Source organism: Peromyscus californicus, unplaced genomic scaffold (assembly GCF_007827085.1).
Source record: "Peromyscus californicus insignis strain IS unplaced genomic scaffold, ASM782708v3 Scaffold_4__1_contigs__length_199733344, whole genome shotgun sequence".
In the NCBI taxonomy this organism is placed as follows: Eukaryota; Metazoa; Chordata; class Mammalia; order Rodentia; family Cricetidae; genus Peromyscus; species Peromyscus californicus.
Genome location: NW_026294562.1, coordinates 71799727 through 71823241, shown reverse-complemented (window position 1 = coordinate 71823241; position 23515 = coordinate 71799727). Strand labels below are relative to the sequence as shown.

General features: G+C 44.9%; 2 protein-coding genes across 2 annotated transcripts; both read left to right on the top strand.

Moving 5' to 3' along the window:
• Window positions 1–982: 982 nt before the first annotated feature.
• Window positions 983–2666, top strand: Hmx2 (H6 family homeobox 2). The gene is made up of 2 exons (XM_052760843.1): window positions 983–1250; window positions 2113–2666. The coding sequence occupies exons 1-2, from the start codon at window positions 983–985 to the stop codon at window positions 2664–2666; spliced, it is 822 nt and encodes a 273-aa protein (XP_052616803.1).
• Window positions 2667–6918: 4252 nt separating this feature from the next.
• Window positions 6919–19003, top strand: Bub3 (BUB3 mitotic checkpoint protein). Its single transcript, XM_052712205.1, has 8 exons — window positions 6919–7052; window positions 7316–7510; window positions 8081–8150; window positions 9664–9815; window positions 12567–12725; window positions 14594–14771; window positions 14899–15115; window positions 17313–19003. Exons 2-8 carry the CDS (start codon window positions 7316–7318, stop codon window positions 17320–17322), a joined length of 981 nt encoding a protein of 326 aa, XP_052568165.1. The 5' UTR covers window positions 6919–7052; the 3' UTR covers window positions 17323–19003.
• The last annotated feature ends 4512 nt before the right edge of the window (window positions 19004–23515 follow it).

Here is a 23515-nt window from a genome sequence, read left to right as displayed (position 1 = left end):
GGCGTATATGTTTCTGTGCATTTCTGCCGCTAGCTGACACATCTCCACATAGAGAAAGGGGGCGGGCGACACGACGGAGTTTGCCAGAGGGCAGAGATGTTTCTCTTGGGACCAGACTTGTTCAAGTCAGCACAATGTAAATGATGGTGCTGGAATGTGAACTGGGACCTCAGAAGATCTAGGTCCGTTTCCAAAATCCTCTGGCCCCTTTAGCCAGTGGGGTCTGCAGATGGAGAACTGTAGACATTCTTTGCTCCCGTGTCTCCCAGCCACTACCCAGAGAAGGGCATCTCTCTGAGCCTCATACTGTTAATCTTCCCTACCCTAACGCGGCAGGAGACTCATAGCTCTTTGCTTGTTTCTCCGAGGCTGGAAGGGGTTGAGGGCTCGGGAGGTTGGCAGCAGTCTATGGGGAGCATCTCGGGTGCGAGAGAGCCCCACCAGAGCCCCGCGCTGTCCCTGCCTCTGGAGAGACAGGAGTCCGAGTAAGAGTGAGATCAGGAATCCAGTCTGCAATCTAAGCTGCCTTTGGCCCCAGACGCCCCGGGCTGGAAAGACCCAGAGAGGGTCCGGTACTAGGAATGCTCCGGGCGTTCCCCGGTGCTGCGTGCTCGGCTCCAGCTTTTTAAAAAAATTCCGGGGCCGCTCGGCGGCGCTGCGATTGGCCGCGGTCGAGTAACCTCTATGCAAATGAGGCCGCGCAGCCTCCGCGTCGCCCGAGATCCGTGGAGTTGGCAGGCAAGGAAGGGACATTGGCACCGGGGCTGGGCGGGCTCACCCAGAGCCGGGCCGGCAGGGACCCGCGCGCAGCGGTCCGGTGCCTGCGCGTCCTGGCGCAGAAGGGACGCCTCACCAGCTTCGTCGCCCCCTCCCCTTGTCTTCCCTCCCGCCCCTCCCCCTCGCCTGCTCGCCCGCACCACCTTCCACCCAGACCCGCTCTAAAGGGAGTTCTTGGTTTCCTCCGATTTCTTATGAACCCAGGATGGGCAGCAAGGAAGATGTGGGGAAGGGATGTCCGGCGGCCGGCGGCGTCTCCAGCTTCACCATCCAGTCCATCCTGGGCGGGGGCCCTTCCGAGGCACCGCGGGAGTCAGCCGGGTGGCCAGCCAGGAAACGCAGCCTGTCTGTGTCCTCGGAGGAGGAGGAGCTGGACGAAGGCTGGAAAGCGCCGGCTTGCTTCTGCCCAGATCCGCACGGCCCCAAGGAGCCAAGCCCTAAGCACCATCCCCCCATCCCTTTCCCTTGCTTGGGTAAGGATCGCACGTCGGGAGTCTGGCCCGGAGTGTGCCTGAGCTTACACGGTGTGCGCGTGTCGGAGACTCAGGAGCAGGGCATCCTCTGGCCACAGCGGGGCCGCTGGGGGTCCAGGCCAAGGGGTGGAGGACTACGCACCAGTGGTGCCTTCTCACAAGGGCCGGCGCTGGGGAGATGTAGAAAAATATTGGGGGGGCATTCAGGGGAAAACTGTGTTGGAAGGAGGGTGAACTGGAGTGGGCCAGGAACTCTTGCGGGCGGTACACTCGGTGCTGGCCAGAATCCTTTCGCACACGGGGTGTTTTCTTTCCTGCCTCGAGTTCTTCAGATCCGGTCTAGGTGTTCTGTCTGTCCTTCAGTCTCTTTGGGTCTTTCCCTCCTTTGGGTCTTTTCTCGAAGTGATTAGTACTCTAAAATGATTGACAGTGGTGCTTTTCAGAGAGGCTTCCTCTTGACAACAGCTGACAGAGAGCCCAGGAGTTAGTCTTAAGCCTGACTTCCAAAGAAACGGCCTGTAAAATGATGCCAACTTATAAAGCTCAGTTCTTATAAGGCAAAAAAATCACCTTTTAAAAATGGCGTTAATGTCTCCACTCCAGACCTGTTACCACTTATACTTTTTTTTTTTATAAGAGTAGGAGCGGAGACCCTCAAACTCGGATTATATGGGACCCTCTCCTGTTGCTTTGAAAGGCCGATGTTCTGGACTTTGGATGCTAACAGGACATGGCAGAAAAGAAAGGGGCTGGTAATAGGGGGCCAAGGACGCAGGCGTCGGCCAACCTCCTTGTCCCGGAAAGAGCTGAGTCTTCTAGACACATCAACTCCATGGTCATTTTGTTTGTGCTTGCTCTCCAGGTACCCCCAAGGGCAGCGGAAGTGCAGGGCCTGCGGGTTCCGAGCGCGCGCCTTTCCTTTCTCCTTCTCACTCGGACTTTAAGGAAGAGAAAGAGAGGCTCTTGCCGGCGAGCTCGCCCTCTCCGGGCCCGGAACGGCCGCGGGACGGCGGTGCGGAGCGACAGGCCGGAGCGGCCAAGAAGAAGACGCGCACCGTCTTCTCCCGCAGCCAGGTGTACCAGCTCGAGTCCACCTTCGACATGAAACGCTACCTGAGCAGCTCGGAGCGCGCCTGCCTCGCCTCCAGCCTGCAGCTCACCGAGACCCAGGTTAAGACTTGGTTCCAGAACCGCCGCAACAAGTGGAAGCGGCAGCTCTCGGCCGAGCTGGAGGCGGCCAACATGGCACACGCGTCGGCGCAGACTCTCGTGGGCATGCCGCTGGTGTTTCGGGACAGCTCACTGCTGCGGGTGCCGGTGCCGCGCTCGCTCGCCTTCCCGGCGCCGCTCTACTACCCCAGCAGCAACCTCTCGGCCTTACCGCTCTACAACCTGTACAACAAGCTTGACTACTGAGCCGCTCGCCGGCTCCCGGGGCGTCCCAGGCCGCCTGCAGCCGCCTGCATACCGGGGGCGCGGGCCGCATCCTTCCCAGGGGTCCGGAGCAGAGCGTCGCGTGTTCAGAAATATTAAGAAATACACCATGTGTATTCGTTATGTCTTATTTATGGCCTCTTCTCTACTTTTTTTTTGTTTGTTTGTTTCGGGTATTTATCCGCATTCCTCAAGCCAGAACACCTGCTTTCTACACAAAAACCAAACCAATATGCGTTTGAAAACTCTTTTGAAAGGGGAGATTCTCGGGTGGTGGTGGGAAAGGGAGTTTTTGGTAGGTAGGTTTTGGCTGGTAGCAAGTAAAAAAATCAGAACACCAACAAAACCGGATACTCTCTTTCTCCCATATATACACCTGTATATATATATGTGTGTGTATGTGTTTTTTTGTGTGTGTGTAAGAACACACGCTCAGCCAAGCCGAGCCCACTGGGGCCTTGGTCATTGAACTAATCACCTCTCTTCATTCCCTTCATCTTGAGGGGTGAAATGAGGAGAACACAGACCTGTAAATATTTTTAAAGAGAAAAAAAAATAAAACGTTTTAAACACGGTTGTTAACTTTGGAAGGATTAATTGCCCCGCGACACAATGCACAGAGTAGTTTCTGGATTTTTAGTGCCAGAGCATGAAAATTCTTTACACCCTCCCAACTTTCCCCTCCCCGTACCCGCACCCCCCACCCCCTTGTCCACCAAGGTCCCGCTCTCTTTACGGGAGGGTGGTGGGGTTGGGCTCAGAGGTTAAAGGTCGGGATATTGGGGCTGCCCAGGCAGCACGTGACTGGAGCTGCTTTCTGGAACAGCACAGTTCCCACGACCCAGGTGTGCGGTTTGGGGTGCACTCCAGGATGGAATCGAGATCCCGAGCCCTCACCGAGAAAGACAAAGGCGGAGAGGCAGGCCTGGCTTCTGACGGGGTTGCCTCTGGGAATAAGTCGGGCAAGAAGGTGAACATCTCCCTGGCGCTGGGATCGTTTTGAGCTAGACTGAAGCTGGGCCCGCCATGAATGGTCGAAGAGGAGCCGGTGCGCTTGGCGTCCTCCTTTGCAGAGTAAGACGTAGTATGTGAGAAAGCGTCCGCTTGGGGTCCAAAGCCCCACGCGACCCGCTTGCAGCCACGCACAGTTCTTCGGCTGGTGACAAAGTTGCGTGTTCTGCGCGGAGCGGGGGGTGGGGGTGGGTGGGTGGGGAGACAGGGATCCTAAAGGTCACATTTCGATGGAGGGATTCGTGGAGCAGGTGGTACAGGAGCTTCCCTACACTTTCTGTAGATGTTAAATTTGTGTGTGAGCGTCTGAATGGTCGAATCAGCGGCCAGCACGCCGCGGTTGTTTCTGTCTTGAACCCTGAGGTGCAGTGGAGGCGTCAACCGATTGCGGTGCCCTGACAACCTGCCTCCACGCAGGAGAAGGGGAGGCGTTGCACCCAGAGAACAGCAGCACCAGAATTATGCAAATCGCGGCCCGTTCTCTTTCTCTCCGTTTTGATAGCAGCCACCTGTTCCTTGTTAAACGTCAGAAATGGATGCAAGACCTTGGAGGAGGCCTCAGGTGGAGTTTCTAGGTCCGCCTGCCTGCCTCCTCTCGGTGGTTGACCCGGTGCAAGGAGCTAGGAATCGGCAGCGACAAGGCCCTATTTCTTTCTTCAGAAGAAAACGTTTGCCTGACTGACCTGTCTCTGCGCCAAGAGGAATCGAAATGACTTGCATTTTGTAGAAATACACAGAATGCAAATGTTTACATGATCCATACCACTCCGTGTAAAGTGCCTGGTCGAAGAGATTTGCTCTGATACTGCCCATTTTCTTATTACATTACATTTCGTAAAACCCGCAACTACTCCAAGGTGACGTCAGATGGATGCCACTCAAGAATGCACCTGCCAATACTAGGTTGGTTCACTTGCATTTATTTCATTTTAGCTGTGTTCGTGTCCAAAAATATTTGTTGAGGCCCTAACACATGCTGAGAATCTACACTACATTTGGGGTGGTCAGAGAGAGAACATCAGTTCTCTTCTTATTTATTGAATGTGTGTATTTTATCTCACTAAAGTTGTCACGCTAATCTCTTTGCATTCTTTCCCTGACAGCATTCTTTGAACATTCTGCACAGAAACAACCAAATTACTTCAGAGGAACATCTTGTAAAAAGAATATTCCATTCAGGTTATTTTGGTCTGCATTTTGGTAGATTACAATTTGCTGATGGACTTAACAGTATGGGTCACCATATTCTCTTTAGGCTGGTGTTCTCTGTAGGTAGTGACTTCCTCTAGTCATTGTCAGCACATAATGCGTTGAGTTTGCCCTTCATATTTTTGGGAATGACCATTTTCCCAGCTTCATATGTACATAGTTGACTTTCTTCACTCACCCAGACATTAGCTGTGACAAGTGACCCAACACTGCAACTAGTTTCTAGGAGTTTTTCCAACAGGTGACTGAATATCACACACACACGCTTTGCATTTGGGTTGTGAATGTTCAAGACTCTACTGTTGCCAGATTTCCTATCTCAAGTCTGTCAATTCATTTGAATAATCATCAAAATAGTCCATCTCCTTTCAGGCTCTAAACTTGATTTAAAAGATTGACGTTTCTTAAAACTCAAATAGAGTTGGGCTGCAACTGCATGGCCAGAGGGACCTGAATCATACACACACTAGATAATGAAATACGCTTAGATTTTATTAGCAGGTAATTTATGCTCAGAATCTGGAAACACTAATAGAATTAAATAAACAACTGGGAAAGAGACTCAAATAAGTCAAGAGGGAAAATTATTTTGCTAAAGTTAGAATGCAAAACAACTCACTGCATTTAAAAAAAAATTGAACTTGGCCATTGATTTTTTTGAAAGAGAAGAGGGAGAGAGGACCAAACATTAGAACTATCTGAAGAGTGAAGAAGTCCAGAATATTTTAGCCGTAATAATCATCTTCAGGGCAATAGGAGAAAGGCTGTGTGTGTGTATGTGTGTGTGCGTGTGTGTGTGTGCATGTGTGTATGTGTGTGTGTGTGTGTGTGTGTGTGTGTGTGTGTGTGTGTGTGTGTTTATTGTCAGGAATCTTAAGTACATTTACTTCAGAGTGTGTGCATACCTAAAGATCAATTTGTCATTATTAATGTGCCTTGAAATTTAAATCGCTTAATCCTAGCAACAACTTTCTACTTCACGCAAAATTACAAAATAAAAAAGACTGTCTCAGAACTGAGAGGGCAGTGAAAAAGAAATTGTAGCAAGGATTAGCTAGAAACTCTCAGTAACATTTTGCATGTCAGTATGCCAGCCACTATATTCTGTTTGTCAAGTACTGCTTTTCTTTCACAGAACCAAAACAGTTTCTTCCTTGGCTCTTATTTTTGGAGGATTTTAGAAACAGAAAATACAGCAAACTGAGCCTGCAGCTCCCATGGTATGGTGGGGTAGAAGGGGATTCTTAGGACCTACAATGAACATCCCTAAAAGCATCTGCTTAAGCTTTAAAACATTGGAAGTCTCCCTGTCCTACTCTGTTTACCTTTTGGGATGCGGTACTCTTGTAAAACAAGGAGTAGTTTGGTTGAATTTGTATCCCCAGAGTCTCTTGCCAGGCCTGGCATTCAGGTGCTTGATAAATGTTGAGAGATTAAAAAAAAAAAAACAACTATAGAAACATGGGCTAGTTCCTATGAGATCACTAGAACTCAAGGGAAACGAGACTGTACTTCACAGAGGGAAACCCCAGCAAAATGAAGGCAAATAGTGCATTTGACTAGAACCTATTTTCTTCAGTATGTCTAATTTGCGTTAATTCCAGGGGTATGTGTACGCCCAGAAATAAAATATTAATTTATCTCTATAGCAGTACCAACCAAAACGGGATTCTGTGTCTGAGAGACAGAGGAGAAGTGTGTCACAACCAGAGCTAGATAAAAACATCTTTCCTGACTCCTACTCTGTGCATGTAGATGGTGAGGCAGACAGCCCCAGGAAGACTACATCTCCCAGCATGCAGAGTATAAATGTGGGCGGGCCTGAGTGGCTCCTTACCCTGAGCATACTTGGGAGTTGTAGTTTCCCTGCGCAGCTTCGCGACGTAACCTCTGCGTGGTGGTACTGAGATCCCGTGAACGGAAAAAAACCGCGGTTTCCCTTTGAGCCGGAACAGGATGACTATGGCAATGACTCGAGCAGCAGATCGAACCAATTAGCGGCCGAGATCGAACCGTTGGCGTTCGAAATCAACCAATGATAGGCTTGCTCCGGGGCTTTCTCTCCGCCTCCTCCGCTAGCCTGGGAGTGCTCGGAGAGAAGCGGGTTGTTGGTGGCCGGTTCGGAAACGTTGCTTGGGAGAACACGAGGTAGAGGTTCAGGCTAGGGCGGGTGGAGCGGGGTTCGCGGCCTGCAGCCAGTGGGTCGGTGCATAGGGGTATCCGGTTGGCGTTCATTATGTATTACTTGGGGATCCGCGGGCAGGGAAGGAGCCGGGCCGGGTAGAGCTCGGCGGGAGCTGGATGGCGGCTAGTCTAGTGTAAGGCCGATCCGGGCACTGCGCAGGCGCAGACCCAGGCCGGCCTCTGTTGCTCCGGTGGTAAGGGACTCAGACTTAGCATTTGTTCCGCAGATGACCGGTTCGAACGAGTTCAAGCTGAACCAGCCACCCGAGGATGGCATCTCCTCGGTCAAGTTCAGCCCCAACACCTCCCAATTCCTCCTGGTCTCCTCCTGGGATACATCTGTGCGCCTCTACGATGTGCCCGCCAACTCCATGCGACTCAAGTACCAGCACACTGGTGCTGTCCTGGACTGCGCCTTCTACGTAGGTGTTCTCAGTTTCTGCTCCTGCCCCCTTACTGAGTTAGTGTAGGCAGGAATGCAGCCACAGCCAGTAGCATTCCATACACGGTTTGGAGAATTCGGACAGTTCCGTGGCTTGTTTGTTTTTATTTCTCCTTCCATCGCAGTTTCAGTCTCCCCCCTTTCAAGTTCAGACTTGGGTAAACTTTCTGGACGTAAGATCATTGTATTTGAAAATCTCAGCAATACTAATTTAGCTACCTTATGAAAAGGAGTGGTTGAAAGGAGTGACTATCCTCTAGTTGGCTGCTGGTGGCAATCGAGATAAAACTGCTCTTTATTCGTTTTGGCGATCAGTTACTTGCATTTTTTGTTTACTTCTTAGTGCCTGTCACACTGGACATAACCCAAACACTTGGCTGTAGAAATTTAGTAAATCTGAAATGCTTGCTAAAGCTTTATGACTTTGAAATAGTTTAAAGCTTAAGGGGCTGGCTGGGCGTGGTGGCCAAGCCTTGAATCCCAGAGGCAGGCCTGTCCTACGTAATGAGTTCCTGTCTCAAACAAAACAAAACAAAACTTTACTTTGTAGGATCCAACGCATGCCTGGAGTGGAGGATTAGATCACCAACTGAAAATGCATGATTTGAACACTGATCAAGGTAATATGGCCACATTTTACCAGTGTTTCTTTGCTAGTGTATTAGTGTAGAAATGCTTACCTAGGATGAGTAGCTGGTTTCGATGCTTAGGTGAAGGTGAAAAGTGGCTTTGATAACAGGCTTTTATAATTGGAATGAAGTTCCCACAAATGGAGTGTGTGTTTGGCAGTAGAGCCATTCTGAGCACGGTCTTAAGTGCCTACCAGAAGTGTCACGTAAGCATTTGAGCACTACCTTCAGAAGTCCTTAAAAGGGGACTGGATCCATGGCCTCTGATTTGTCAGGATTTCCTAGGACTGTGTGATATTTTAGGGTAGTCTCTTCATAAACTAAAGAAAAGTGTGTTTTAAAAATGCAGCACAAAGCCAGTCACGTTTAGCTTAGCGAAGCTTTTGTAGTCTTAGCAGAATGTATTTCAGTTGCGTGTGTAAAAACATTTCTTAGAGTTTTCATGATTTCAGTGAGGCAGAAATTGGAATGGAACTCAGGTGTACAGAGCTCTCTGAGCTTTGTTAGCGTGCCCTGTACTGGATGCAGGTATACTTGAAGGAGATGGCAGGGCGTAGTGATGTAACTACCTAGAGGCTATGTTGAATAATGGGAGGATGGATAGAGAAGTACCGAGCTGAGTTTGGTGGTGTTGTTGTAATCCCAGCACTGGGAAGGGGGAGGCAGGGGGATCAGATATTGAAGGTCAACCTCAGCTACATAGCCGGTTTGAGGCCAGCCTAGGCTACATGAGGCTGTTTCAAGGAGGAAAAGAGCAGTGTTCATTGGAAGAGGCCTTTGTGTGAAAGTGCCCTTTTGTGTATATTATGTACATGCTAGGCAAGCAAGCACTCCGCCTGAGCTACATCCCCAGGCCTTTATTTGTCCCTGTGTCTTTCTGTCACATGGGCTCTGGCACCTAGTAGATATTTATTAGATGTTAACTGGGTGAACAAATGAGATATTGTGAATGTTGAACTGGACAGGAAAGAAATTATGTAGTAGAAATTTGACCTTACCATGAGAACAAAGTGAATTACCTGAAAGACTCCCCTCAGATTCCAAATCCTGTAACCATTTCTTACTAGCATTGGCTTAATGTGAAGAGTGCTGTCAGGGTACAGGAAACCTGAGATCTCCACTCATTTCTTCATTCAACAAATATTTCCTGAGCACCTACAATGTACCGAATCTTGTACTAGATACAAAAGCAGAGAGAGGTAAAACAGTTTTCTTATAAAATTTAGGATCAACTTGATAAGCATGCACCATCTTAACACATTTGGAGATTCAAGGCAGCTGTGCTCTAGTCTTGTTGTAGAATTAACCTACGCAGTGGGAAGAAGTAAATTAGAGAGGCATGGGTAACTTGTAGTCGTGGAGAGATTGTTCCGCGTGCAGACATCTCTGTGGAGTTGACTGAGACAAATTCATTTTAGTTGGATGTCCCCTTAGTTCATTTGGGGTATACTAGTTAGTTGAGACAGTAAAGCTATTTTATTTATTTTATTTTTCTTTGCAATAGAAAATCTCGTCGGAACCCATGATGCCCCTATCAGATGTGTGGAATACTGTCCGGAAGTGAATGTGATGGTTACTGGAAGTTGGGATCAGACAGTTAAACTGTGGGATCCCAGAACTCCTTGTAATGCTGGGACCTTCTCTCAGCCGGAAAAGGTAGGGTTTTTATGTTCAGCCGGGGTGCTGTGCTCATTGGGGTCATTTGTTTTGGTGTGTGTTTGATGAATATGCTGTTGAATAGGTTAAGAACTGGCAGTCTGTTTTAGAAACCTAACTACATGGAAATGCTTTAATGTGAAGGGAATTAACTTTTAAATTTTGGTCATCTTTTTTTGTCAGTTGTTAAACTTGGGCTAGAGAGCACAGTTTAAATTCTTGCTCCATGTTATTGTTAAGCTTTAGATCTGAGGTCTGAGAGCTACCTTTTCAGAGAAGCCATTAACAGAGACTGATCTTCCTAAACTTGGCTTGACATCCCAAACCAGAAAATGGGATGAAGCGTCACTCATTTTCAATTGTGACTTGAGGTCCCATTTGAATTGACAGTTGAGAATGAGAAGGATGATCATTTCAACTTCAGCGAGAGAGATGTGTTCTCTGGTTTATTGCTATGTGTGTATTTCAATGCTGGCAGATGTAATTTGAAGGCTTGTAGTAAATAAACACTTTGAATCTAAATCATATTTCCCACAGACAGTATCATAGTTGGGTCGTTTTGTTGTTGTTTTGTTATTTCAATCCAGTTTGGTAATCTCTACCTTTAGATTCTAAAACCATTTGTATCTATGGTTCCCTTTTTATTGTTGAGAATATCATACTTGAGTACACTTTATTTACATCTTTTCTACCCTTCATCTTCCCTCTCCACCTCCCTCCACTAACTCTCAGGTTCATGGCCTCTTCTATAATTATTATTACTTTATACACATGCACACATGGGAACACATGAACACACACACTACTGAATCCATTCAGTGTTGTTTGTTTATACATGTTTATGGCTCACCACTTAGATAGCCTGTGGTGTCCTGTCCCTGGAGAAAACTAATTCTCCAACTGTGAATGGAGCTTTTTCAAACCAACTTTGTGTCTTCTAACTTCTTGATCTGTGTGGTAAACATACTTAAGCTGTAATCTCATCAGACTTTTATCAGGTGGTAGTTAATTTAAAAGATGGATTGTTTTAGCCGTTTAAAGCTATTCTTCACTTGTGTCAATTTCCTTAGTGTAAATATACCGTCCGGCCCTGTTAGCCGTCATTATATACAGCAGTGTATCCAAAGAGCTATTCTTTTTGTCACGTCACAGTCGAACCTACTCCTGGCAAGACCTTTGTTCAGAATAAAATAATTGCATTGTTTCTAGTTTTGATTTATGGTTGTATGTAACATGTTAAGAGCGGTGATAAATTGCTGACAGAATATTGTATAATGGACAGCCACACTGAATCAAGCTGCTTATTGGTTCAGCGAGGTTCATTATGTCACTTTTTTTTTAATACTTTCTCTGATAAATGTATATACCTAGTCAGTAGCATGACAATGGTTTTCCTTGATTTATGATCAGTGGGGCAAAAAGCAGTTTTAAAAGCTTGGGTGTCACCTGTGTAGTAAAGATTGAAGGTAAATTCCTGATACAATTGTACCACTGTAGATTGAGCTCTTTCTGGTTTTTGTTTTTACGTTCAGCACTTAAGATATTGTAGATTAATTTTCTTCTTTAGAAAATACTGACTTTCTGAATAAACATATTCTAATATTCTCATTTAAATATACAGTCACTTAGTATTTCAGTTTTCTAAGTTCTTATTTTTCCTTCAGTTGCACTAGTTGTTAAATTTTAAAGTCAGATTATAGTGGCTGCTGTTTGGACATTGTATCATAACCTGACCTGGTCTTTTGGCTGGTGGTCTGTCGTTAACGTACTGGTGATTATCAGCTGTATGGCTTAGTTATTGAGGGTTAAAAGGAAGTCTTATATCATGGTTCCTCCACATTTTTTAATAGCAATTCTGTGGAGGCTGAAAGTCAGCAATAAGCTCTGTTATAGACCTGAGAGCTAGATTTTTAAGGAAATGACTGGTTAGGAAGATACTTGCTGCTCTTTCATGAATTTGCTCCTTCTGGTGTCTACGTAACATCTTATCTGTAAGTAAGCCCCTAAATGTTATGCTTGCAAGAAATTTATGGTTTCATATAGAGGTATTTTTGTGGGAGTTTAAATATTGAAAAGAAAACATTATGAGGGAGAAAAATACTTTCAGGGGATAAAATGCTTTAAGTTTTTTTTCATCCTCTTAAGCTGAGCTTTCTTCTTTGAACGTGATGACATCAGAGCCCAAGGATTAGCTTTACTATGTGCAGCTAGCCTTATCTTTTCATTCTGCATTTGTACCTGCAAAGCCTCGAGACAGCCTTAACAGGCTGTCTTTCTCCACTCTTCCTAGACAGGCCTTTTCCCTCAGGGAACAGCTGGGAGATGCCAAGAGTTTTAGAGTTGCCAAATGAAATCTTTAAAAAGCTGGTCTGGTCATAGAAAAAAATGAAAATGATTCTTTTACAAAAGCCAGAAGCTCTCTCAAAGGCGTTTTGACTTCATTGTCCTGTTTTGAGTGGGTTTTAATACTTTTATTGTAAATGAGGCAAGAAATTTTGGGGGAAATGTCATAATAGTGTTGTGTCTTTAAGAGTGTCTTCAAGCTTTGTTGGAGTGTACTTCATACTTAGTGATGTACTGGGTGTGCTAAGTTAATCTAAGTCACCTCACTTATGTCTAAAGTGGATACCTGCTCTGGGAACCCATTCAGCTAGCTTTTTTTATGGTATTAGGATTAGATGGACTTTGGGAGCAAAATGTTATTTTTCAGGAAGTAGCTGATGACTATCGAGTTTTGATGTTTCCTAAAAGGTGTACACCCTGTCAGTGTCCGGGGACAGACTGATTGTGGGTACAGCAGGCCGCCGAGTGCTGGTGTGGGACTTGAGGAATATGGGCTATGTGCAGCAGCGCAGGGAATCCAGCCTGAAGTACCAGACTCGCTGCATCCGTGCCTTCCCAAACAAGCAGGTACTGGTCCCCATACCCTCCTGTTTCTGGAATTTCTAAGTAGTGGTGACTTAAAATCTGCCTTAGGTCTGCTCTCTGTAATCCTTTAAAGACAGCTACATGTTAAAGGGGACTAACTTAACCCCACATTTTAGGGAAGATGTTGATGTTCCAGAGGTCAGGTGCTTTGGATAGATGTCTTACTGCTGGTTTGGCTATGGGATGCTTAATAAGTATGCAGTATCAAAGAGCTTAACATATTTCAATTTATAAGTCAATCAAAGCTTAAATTTGGAAATCTAGGCTTATAGAATTTGCTTTTTTTTAAAATGTACCCTAGGTTGGTCTCATTTTTATACTCCCTTAGCCTCAGCTTCTTCAATGCTGGGATTGCAGCTATGTATTACAGGATGCCTGCCTTTGTGTTTTTTAATCCTAATGTTAACAGAGTGGTCTCTCTCACTTAACAATAGGGCTTTGTTATTTTCTTTTTCTTTATTTTTATAAGAATGCTGCTGAGATCAGGTAGTGTCTCATATGATGACTATCTTATGATGTACTGAGTGGGTTCCTTTCATTAGCAGTACTGAAGCAGGAAGATTGTAAGTTCAAGGCCATCATGGGCCAAAAAGTATAAGGGCAGTTGGTTGTGAGGTGAGCTGCTGTAGGAATTTTTTTTTTTAAGAGGAAACTTCACTTAAAGCAGTAAATGCATCTGGAGTCAGGGCTGTCCTTTAGCTGCTGTGGAATATGGAAAAGGAAGTCAGTTCTCTTGGCCCTTTGTCTCTCCATGAGCCTCAAGTGGTGATCATAGTTCTTTTAAAGAAAGGATAAGTATTAAAGGCAATTAGCTGCAGTTAATGAAACTTAGATAGGTTAATGTGATTAAAGCATGCTTGCATTACAAAAACTAGTTTTGTGTCTTTATATTTGAATTTTTCTGTAGGATTATCTTTGCTTTTATGATGGATGCTTAAAGTAGGATTTTATTTAACAAAAAAAAAAAAAAAAAAAATGGAGGTGGCTCAGTGGGCAAAGGTACTTGCCGCCAAGACTGATGCCCTGAGTTCGGTCCCTGGGACCCACGTGGTGCAAGGAGAGAGCCAACTGCTGCGAGTTGCCCCCTGACCTCCTCTCCCAAGTGCCTCTGCACACATACATGCATGCACATAAAATAAATAATAAGACAATAAAAATTGGATTGTGTTGAATTCATTTTCTGTGAGCAATTTTTGGAAATAACCTGTTTTTTAACGTTTTGACCAAAATGTAAAGATGTAAAAAGCACAAATTTCATAATCATTGCATTATCTTTTTAAAAATATGTTACTTCAAGTGAGGATGAAGAAGGTTTGAAACTGGGAAGCACTCTCCACAGTTGCTCACGGTCTGGTCTGTGCACACTTGACTCACTGTAGTAGATGCAGAGGCAGGCCAGCTGAGCTGGGACTCGACTGCTGGTCCACCCTCCTGATGAGGGGCACAGTGCTTAAGGAGTTAAAGGTGGAGAGGAGGTTTTAACTGAGGCAACAGATTGGGGTCCCCTTCAGGGCAGGAGACAAAGGATACTAAAACTTAAAATTTTTTGTTTAGGTTTAGTTCAGATTTGTTTAGATGACGTACACAAAATGAGTCCTTTTTGGTTGCAGTGTGCTAGGTACTGATAGTGTGGAGAAAGCAGGCAAGGGTGGCCCCATTTCTTAGAAAGCATGTGTTGATGTTCTTAGATATTTGTAGAGATGTCATGACTGTCTGCACAGTTCCAATCCTTTATTAAACCTGGCTGAACTTTCATTTCTGAAATAGTCGTCTTTATGGATGGAATTGGGGACCTCGTGTGCTCTCTGGAAGGCGGGTTTTGCCATTTGGGGCCTCTGCTCTCTCGGCAGGGTTATGTGTTGAGCTCCATTGAAGGCCGAGTGGCGGTGGAATACTTGGACCCAAGCCCCGAGGTTCAGAAGAAGAAGTACGCTTTCAAGTGTCACAGGCTAAAAGAAAACAACATTGAGCAGATTTACCCAGTCAACGCCATTTCCTTTCACAATATCCACAATACGTTTGCCACAGGTGAAGTATGACACGCAGGCCTGAGCTGAGTTTTAAGACTGTGGCCTGCTTATGCTCAGGCAGAATCCTAATAGTTTCTGTTTGCTTTGGTACAAAGAGCCGTTTTAACAGATTACATTACTTGCAGGTGGTTCTGATGGATTTGTAAATATTTGGGACCCGTTTAACAAAAAGCGACTCTGCCAGTTCCACCGCTACCCTACTAGCATTGCGTCTCTTGCCTTCAGTAATGACGGAACTACGCTCGCAATAGCGTCGTCATATATGTATGAAATGGACGACACGGAGCACCCTGAAGATGGTATCTTCATTCGCCAAGTGACAGATGCAGAAACAAAGCCCAAGTGAGTATGCTTCACCTGGATTGAAGCCTTTTCTTGCATTCAGCCCAGGACTTATTAATTTTTCTCCATTCATGAATAGCATTGTTGATGCCTGCTCGATATTACAGCTGACTCTAGGGTTGGAGTTGATTTTATCTTGTTCTCCCAAGCTTTCAATATCCGTAGGTTGATAGACGTCTGATGGATAAAATTGTGCCTAGTTGTTTTGTAGGGAAGAATGTCAAACTCTCATTCTTCTTGAATAGGCTCTATTATTTGAATCTCTGGAGTTACTACTAGCTCATTGCTTTAAAAATTAAGTTGAGGAATTCAAGAATAATATATTTTAGTAAATTCTATTTAAGATATTTAAGAATTTGAACTGCCCCCCCCAAAAAAATCTTCCCTCTCCAGAGATTATTTCTGTAATATTTACAGAAGTAAATGACCCTTGGGTCTTCTTGGAGACCTAGAGTAATATGGCCTTGCCTAGCATAGCAGATTTCCTTACTTTTGAAATTTTCACTGATGTTGCTAGCTGTAGGTCCTAACTCTTGACTGAAAGGGGCCATCTGTTTTGCTGTTTTGGCAACAGCAGTACCAAGTCTTTTATTTAGTGACCTCTTCTAGACTCTGAGAACACAGAGGCTTAGGCACACAGTATACCATGTAGTGCCTGCCCCATGTCCTTGTCCCTGTTCTCGGGTCCTCGAAGGAAATCCTAAGGGAATATTTGTGATAAGTAAATGTGTATTGGACTTGTGTGATTTTCTTAAGTGCCCTTGCTAAATCTGTGGGCCCCTCTCTGTAGGAGCAGAGCGTTTACAGGGAGTAATGTGTGTGCTTTTACAGGTTGGACTGTAGAGAAGTTTTAGACTGTGGAGCCTATTGGATAAAGGGTCATGTTTGCATTTAATCTGTCACTTTGATATTTTTTGTCCTGGCCGGCCATTTTGATCTCATGCTGTTCTTTTTTCTTTTGAACTTGTAGGTCACCATGTCCTTGATTTCATTCACTTAAGTGCCACGTTGATAATAGTAAAACATTTGGTCCTCCTCAGTAGGGGACTTATAACTATTAACAGAGAAACCAGGGAGATACTAATTTTAATTTTTTAAGAACCTGAAAATAAAGGAAAGGAGGTTTTTATTGTTTATTTTTTCTCTTTTGATGAAAACTTAAGTGCACGAGATGGTTTGATGGTTTGCTACATTAAAGGTATTTGGCCAAACAGGATTTGAGGGCAATGACTGCACTTTTTGAGAAGCGGTTTTGACCTTGATTTTTGTTTCTATTGTGGAAATAAATGTTTGTAAATAGAAGTAATAAAAATCCCTTTGTGTTCTTTCTGGACTTTAAATGGTAGAGGAAAAGGCTCTCGAGCCATTGATTTCTTTGCTGGTGATAGTTGGTAATTCGAAAGCTGCTTCAGACTGCCTCATGAGGAGGTTAATCTACAATTAGACAGTATTTCCTCTTGGCCGTCCATTATTTTCTGAAGCAGATGGTTCATCATTTCCTGGGCTGTTAAACAAAGCGAGGTTAAGGTTAGACTCTTGGGACTCAGCTAGTTTTCAATCTTATTAGGGTGCAGGAGGAAAACTAATAAGAAAACCTCCTAACATCATTTTGTGACTGTAAACAATTATTTATTAGCAAACAATTGATCCCAGAAGGGCAAATTGTTTGAGTCAGTAATGAGCTGAGAGAAGACAGAACATAGCTGTGCATTTGGGAAAGTCACTGTAACGTAATTGCAGTACATTTAGACAGGCATCTATCTGGACCTGTTTCTATCGCTAAATGAATTTTTGGAAACATTAATGAGGTTTACATATTTCCCTGACATTTATATAGTTCTCATGTCCATTTCAGTTGCCCAGCGCTGGTGATTAAAGGTTAAAAAGAAAAAATTACAGTGAGAATGAGATTCATTTTGATGTAATGTCTTGTAGCAGAACACGAACTTAGCTTGGCCTGTCTTAAGTAGTTCCAGTGTTTCTGTTGCCAGACTTCTTGTTCTCCTGTGTATTATTTGTAAATGTGCATCTCTGAGTAGGACTTAGACCTTTACTGGAGTTTATTTTACCCAGAGTGTATTTTTTTAAAAATTCTTTGGGGACAGAGAAAAGTCTTATTTTTATTTTGTAAGATTGTCAGTGAGAACTTAGTGTGAAGTCTTAGTGGGTCCTTTGAACTGTGTCTTCTTGGTTACAGGTCCACGTAATCAGCTGGTGAAAGTTGTCTCTCTGCAGAAAGCTTTGCCTCGTAGAAACACTTGCTTCCCCCCCGAGGGCTGCGTCTAGTCATTGGACACTCGGTCTAGTATGTGGATTTCTCTGTTTCCTGTCAACAGAACCGTCTCTGTGTCTTCCGTAATTGTGTGGGGTGGGGAGGCTTCATGCCCTTGTACAGTAGTCGAGTTCTCCTGTCCCTAAGCAAGCCCTGTTGCTGTTAGTGTTTCAGTTCTTTGTAGCACAATCTAAAACTGTTCATATTTTTCTGCTGTCTAATAAATCAGAGTTTGGAACTTTTAAAGGTTGGGTGTTTTTAAAGATTTTGGTAATTATTGTCATTTACTGCATAACAAGACTTCTCTTAGGCAAAGTGCTCTGCATCAAGGTCACGTTGTGGGTAACATTTGTCTTTAAATGTACACTGCCTCATTTATTCATGCCTGCTCTTGAACACTGGGGATCCAGCTCTGGATAAAGGAATCCACTTGAGCTCAGTCAGCCATTTTGCCCATGTTCCTTTGGCGGATCGGTGAGGCCTGTGAGCCATCTCTACAGCTTCCCTCAGGATGGGCACAGGCTGGCAGCCTCTGGGCATGTCTGGCACCACTGCTAGCAATGCCAGTGCTGCAGCGCTCATGCATCCCTGTGTTCACAGTAGCATCCTCTGCAGACGGAGGACCAAATGGCAGGCCCTTCTGGACTTAGCCATCAGCTGCTACATTGGAGTGAAGTCCAGGAGCTGACCGGTGGCATTGGTCCTATGGTGTGGTTATGTGCTTTTTAAAGTCATAACCACCTGGTTGAGAGCAGAGCCTACATTCCACACATTGTGTTAAAGATGACCAAATTAAAGCCATGTTCTGGACTTGTGTTTGATGTGTTATAAGAAAGCTTCTTATGGTTTCTTTTAGCTGTCCTTCTGTCCCTTAAAACAAAATGTATGTCTGTCTGCCTCCCCTGCATACTACTTGCCCAGCTCGCCTTCTCAGTTTGCCTGTTTAGTATTACAGCTCCTTTTACCTCCAATTTCCCTTTACTTCCAGTTTACCTTGCCCTTTTCTTTTTGAGATTGTCTTTATTTTTATTTTATGTGTTTGGGTGTTTTGTTGGCCATGAGTATCTGTGTACCAACAGTGTGCAGTACACTGGGAAGCCAGAAGGGGGCATCAGATCCCCGGAACTAGAACTAGAAATAGTTGTGACCCTCCATGTAGGTGCTGGGAATTGAACTCTGGGTCCTTTGGAAGAGCAGCCAGTGCTCTTAACCTCTGAGCCATCTCTCCAATCCAACATTGGCATTTTCAATGGGTTTTCTTACCGATACTGTAAATGTTTCTTCACTCTGTCTTTCTGCTGACTGCGACTGTTCTCAGGGTCTTTTGGGTGAATGTTACACATTCAGTCCTTTTCCTAAATCCTGTGTCTCCTAGAGTGATGGCTTTCTTGTGTTTTAGCAGAGTGCAAGTCAGCATAATGGCATGACAGACTAAAGTTTGGTCAAATTTGCTCTTTTTGTATGTGGGGTATCTGGTGGGTGCATATATATGTGTATCACCTAAATTTAGTGCTGGTTATGATGTCTTGACATGATTTTACAATAAATACATTGTCACTTGCAATTTTCAGAAACTGTTCAATGTCTTTCAAAATTAAAAACCAGTAACACTTGTATGGTGCTGTCTTGGAGTCTCATGTTTCCCATTCTCATAGTAGTCCATTAGTAGTCACGGAAAGCATGCTTTTGAAGTCTTCAGCTGTCAGGAGGGATGAGGTTGACTAAAGTATTCTCAGGAGAACGGGGTGGGGCTGCTCTTCGATAGGAATCTTAGTAGGTAGGTGAGATAAACTGCTGGGGCAGCAGCCTGTGCTACTGAGTCTCACTCCAGAAATGGAAAGGTGTTTGCTGCTCATCCTCTGTCCCCTGGGACATAAGGCTTTGACTTAAGGACTGAGGCAGGACTGCCCTTGAGGGTTGGGACTAAAGGTATAGCCACCATGCCTGGTCTGAAAAAGCCATGGAACCTCCTGCTATGGAAGCATCGTAAAATATGCACGTATATACAGAGATTTAATGGGGGTGCCTGCTTACATATTTTCCAATTTAGTGTCCCCCCCCCATTCCTTTGACTTGGCATATCCACTTGGCTTTTGTTTATACCTGTAACTGATCGTTTACCTTTTACTATTGGCAAGAAGTGCCGGAGCCTGCTACACCCAGAGCTGGGCTATTTCTTTCACAGTAATCTCTAAGCTTCTTCTGTTCTTTCTGGATTGTTCTTTCAGGTCTTAATAATAAACTTTGCAAGGTCTGGTTGAAGGTGCCCTCTGCTGTGAGGCCCTTCGTGCTTGTTTAGCTCAAAGCGAAGGGGCCTTAAACCTATGGAGGAAGTGCTTCCTGCCTCCACCTTCAGTGTCTGGAGCTTTTGAGGATGCTTTTAGAGCCCACATTTATAGGATTTCTCTGTGTAGCTTTGGAGCCTGTCCTAGAACTCGCTCTGCAGACCAGGCTGGCCTCGAACTCAGATCTGCCTGTCTCTGCCTCCCAAGTGCTGGGATTAAAGGCGCGTACCGTGCATTTACTTTTCAGTGTGTGGGTTCCGTGGCACACAGGAGAGGCTACTGGACAGCTTGTGGAAGTCAGTTCTTCCACCGTATGAGTTCTGGGGATTGAGTCAGGTTGCCGAGCGTGGCCCAGCTACCTTCCTCACTGAAAGTCATTTCACCTTTAATTCTGCTGAGTGATGTAGGTAGTTTCCTCTCAGCGTACTTCAAAAGCAGTTGTGGAATGTTGACACAAAGGTGCTTTAGCTGTGACTTTTGGCTTTGTTAGTTCAGTCAGTATCATAGAGCTGATCCTCAAGCCTCGACGGTCTGAACTTCACTGCTCCGGAATCAAATCTGTTTCCTAGGACAGAGTGTGAATCGTGGAGTTGAGCTTTCAACTCTGGCTTTAGCGCCCAATTCCCTGCATCACTAGCCAAAGTCCCCTCTCAGTCTTCGTCTCTCTATCTGTATTGTGGAGGAAACACTGAGCTTACAGTGTTATGAACAATTATGTGCACTGTTTATCAGAGTGTGCCAACCACAGTCCGAATGCAAATCCCCTCTGTTTGGGTAAACATTCATCCCAGCCTGGGAGTGTAGCTCAGTGGTAGGGCACTTACCTACTTTGTGTGAGGCCTTGGGCTTGGTCTCCAGCACTGAGGGAAAAAAAAATCAGATATGATTAATTGGTCAACTGACTTAATTCTTTTCTATAAGTCAAGATGGTTCTCAAGTAATTATTGGATCCTTAGTTATTAAGGATACCTGTATATTTTAAAAACATGAACTCAAGTAGCAATAAAAGTCCCGGAGCACATCCGTAAGCCATCATCTGGCTTGGAAAGAGTTCAGTGTTTTGTCTGATTTGAAGTGTCTGCATATGTGTAACCTCACTGTATCTTTTAGTACTGCACCCTCTTACATTTACGCTCACAGTACATACTTTGACTTTTTCAGTTGGCATATATGCTATAGTTTCTTCTAGAATGAATGTGTCCCCACCCAACGTGAGGTTTTTGTTACTATTATGTGGTAGGAGGAGGAGTTGAAGCTGTGAACAGCTCCACCCAGTAGCAGCAGCAAGGTTGTGTGGTGACGTGGCTGAGCCAAGCGTCCTTTTCTCGGGAAATCAGCCCCATTACGGAATGAATGGCAGTTGTCTGACTCGGCTCTTTCAAGGGTGAAAAATTTCATAACCTAGCAAAGGTTTTCTTGTCCCCAAATATGTAGGGGTGGGAGGGGTGTCTATTAAAATGGCGTCTGTGTTGTCGTCGGGGAAGTAGACGACACACCTCAGCTTGAATGAGTCCTCCTTTGAGTTTCCCACCTTAGCCTCTGAAATGCCCCAGGGCACCCCATCTTTCACTTGGGGAAGTACTGACTTAAGCTGTTAGGGGTAGAGAGGTTTCCTTTCCGAATGGCACCTGGCTGCATTGCTTTGGAACAAGTGTTGAGAGAAATGAAAGCTGCTGTTCCCGGCGGTGGCCGCAAATACCAATTGGGGCACCGAGTACAAAGGCACGTTCCCCTTGATCAGTGGCGTGCTGAAACAGTGCTTTCATTTCCCAAGGATGCCCAAAGAACTTGGCCTGGGGTTGTTGTAGGGCACTGGCTTTTTTGTATGCTGATGTGGGAAAGAAAAAGTCTGAAGGTGAAAAATCGACTAATTTACAGAGGTCTGTATTTGGGAAATCGTGACATGAGCTTGTCTGTTCATTTACTATAACTCATGATTTGGCAACTGGTCTTCAGAACTTACTCTAAATGAAAAGCAATTGATTGCATTTTGTTGCTTTGTTTCCCTTGAATACATCCCTGGCTGACAGTATGCCTTCCCAAATTACCTGCCTTGAAAGAGGAAAAGGAAATGCTTTACTGACCTTTAGTGCACTATTTGTCAGACTTAAGTAACCGAGGGTTCATCCTGTGGTTTATTTCATTAACTAATTTCTGAAGAAATATTTGTTCACCTCTGCCCAGTTCTGTGTGGTTAGCACAAAACTGAAGAAGCAGTACAAATCATACCTGCTGCTTTACTAGCCAGTGTAATGAATGCAGTACCTTCATCCCTGTTACATGACTCTGTTACAGGCCATGGCGGTAATTTAAAACCCTTGTACCTTAGAATCTTGACCTTGTTCTAACATCACTTTATAATTCTCAGAATACTTGGCTCTTGTCTTAGCACCAGCCATGTATTCTTAAAGAGCCCGATTTGTCTTCAGTGGTATATTACAATATCTCCTCTGCTGAGACCCAATGTTCTCAGAGTTGCCTGGCAAAAACCTTCCATTCTTACGGTGGCACGCAGTTTCCACCTGGAGGAACACCCCAGTTTGGAACAGCAGCAAAGCACAGCTTCCCGAGTGGCTGCCTTCCTGGTTACGGTGAATTCGTTGTGAATGCTGGTCGTAGGGAGGAGCTGAGCTGTCCAAATGACCCCTGCATAAAGGTAATTCTGGAACTAGAGGACAGACATACCAGCTATTAGCTTCTCAACATGCTGTCCTTTGCTGCTATTCACTGGTTGGTCTTTGTCCTTCCCAGCCACCACAGAAGTCTAGATGAGCATTGCCCTTCCAGAGCTTGTACCTGGTGTCTTGGCAGCCTGTTCATTATTTATTTGAGATTATAATATAATTGCACCATTTCTCCCCTTTCCTGTCTACAACTCCTTGTATACATTCCATCCCCTGATCTCTTTCATATTCGTGGCCTCTTTTCAATTGGTGTGTGTGTGTGTGTGTGTGTGTGTATTCCTAAATACATAAGTACAGCCTGTTCAGTCCATTTAATATTGCTCACGTATGTTTTCAGAGCTGACCACTTGGTGTTGGATAACCAGTTGGTGAGCTCTTCCCTGGGGAAGACTGTTGGTCCCACTCTCACCATTCCTTGGCTGCCTGTAGTTCTTAGTGCAGGACTGAGGTCCCTTGAGCTCCCTTCCACATTAGCATTGTTCAGGTCTCTTTAGGCAGCCATGTTGGTGAGACTTCATAGCTATTCTGACATTTCTAGGATACAGCATCTCACATCAAACTGTTCCTCTGGCTCTTACAGTCTTTCTGCCACACCCCCCCAACACCCCTCTGCAGTGATCCCTGAGCCTTAGGAGCAGAAGTTGTGTGGTAGATACGTCAGTAAGGACTAGGCTCCACAACTCTGCATTTTGATCGGTTATGATTTTCTACAATGGCCTCCATTCTGTTGTGAAGACAAGTTTCCTTGATGTGGGGTGAGGACTGCACTTACCTGTGGGTATAAGGATAAGTGTTTAAAATGGAGTTACGGATCATGCTGGTTTAGTAAAGTGGTGGTTTTAGGTTCTCCAAGATTCATGACTTCACTAGCCCCAAGTCATTGGCTGGGTTTCTATTACCAGGCATGTTGAGCAGGCCTTAAGTTCAGAGAGCTGTTGGTTACACCACAGTGTGTGTGCCGCGGCTGCTCCCTTAGGGATATCGTGCCATGCTGGTCATTATGGCTCAAGAGTCATCGTAGCTGGGCAGCTGCGTATTTTAACTATACTAACAGGATGTGTACCAGTCTCCTTTTGTTTTACCTGGCTTTACAATAACATACCTGCGCTGCCAGGCGTTATCCAGGTTTTGAAGTGGAAAATCATCTGAAACTGTCAAA

Bases quoted from the DNA above. Each gene is read 5' to 3' on its own strand.
- Bub3 (XM_052712205.1), top strand. From the start codon at position 7,316: ATGACCGGTTCGAACGAGTTCAAGCTGAACCAGCCACCCGAGGATGGC. The intron at 7,511-8,080 runs GTAGGTGTTCTC...TTTACTTTGTAG, and splicing joins TCCTGGACTGCGCCTTCTAC to GATCCAACGCATGCCTGGAG. The intron at 12,726-14,593 runs GTACTGGTCCCC...CTCTCTCGGCAG, and splicing joins GTGCCTTCCCAAACAAGCAG to GGTTATGTGTTGAGCTCCAT.
- Hmx2 (XM_052760843.1), top strand. From the start codon at position 983: ATGGGCAGCAAGGAAGATGTGGGGAAGGGATGTCCGGCGGCCGGCGGC. The intron at 1,251-2,112 runs GTAAGGATCGCA...CTTGCTCTCCAG, and splicing joins CATCCCTTTCCCTTGCTTGG to GTACCCCCAAGGGCAGCGGA.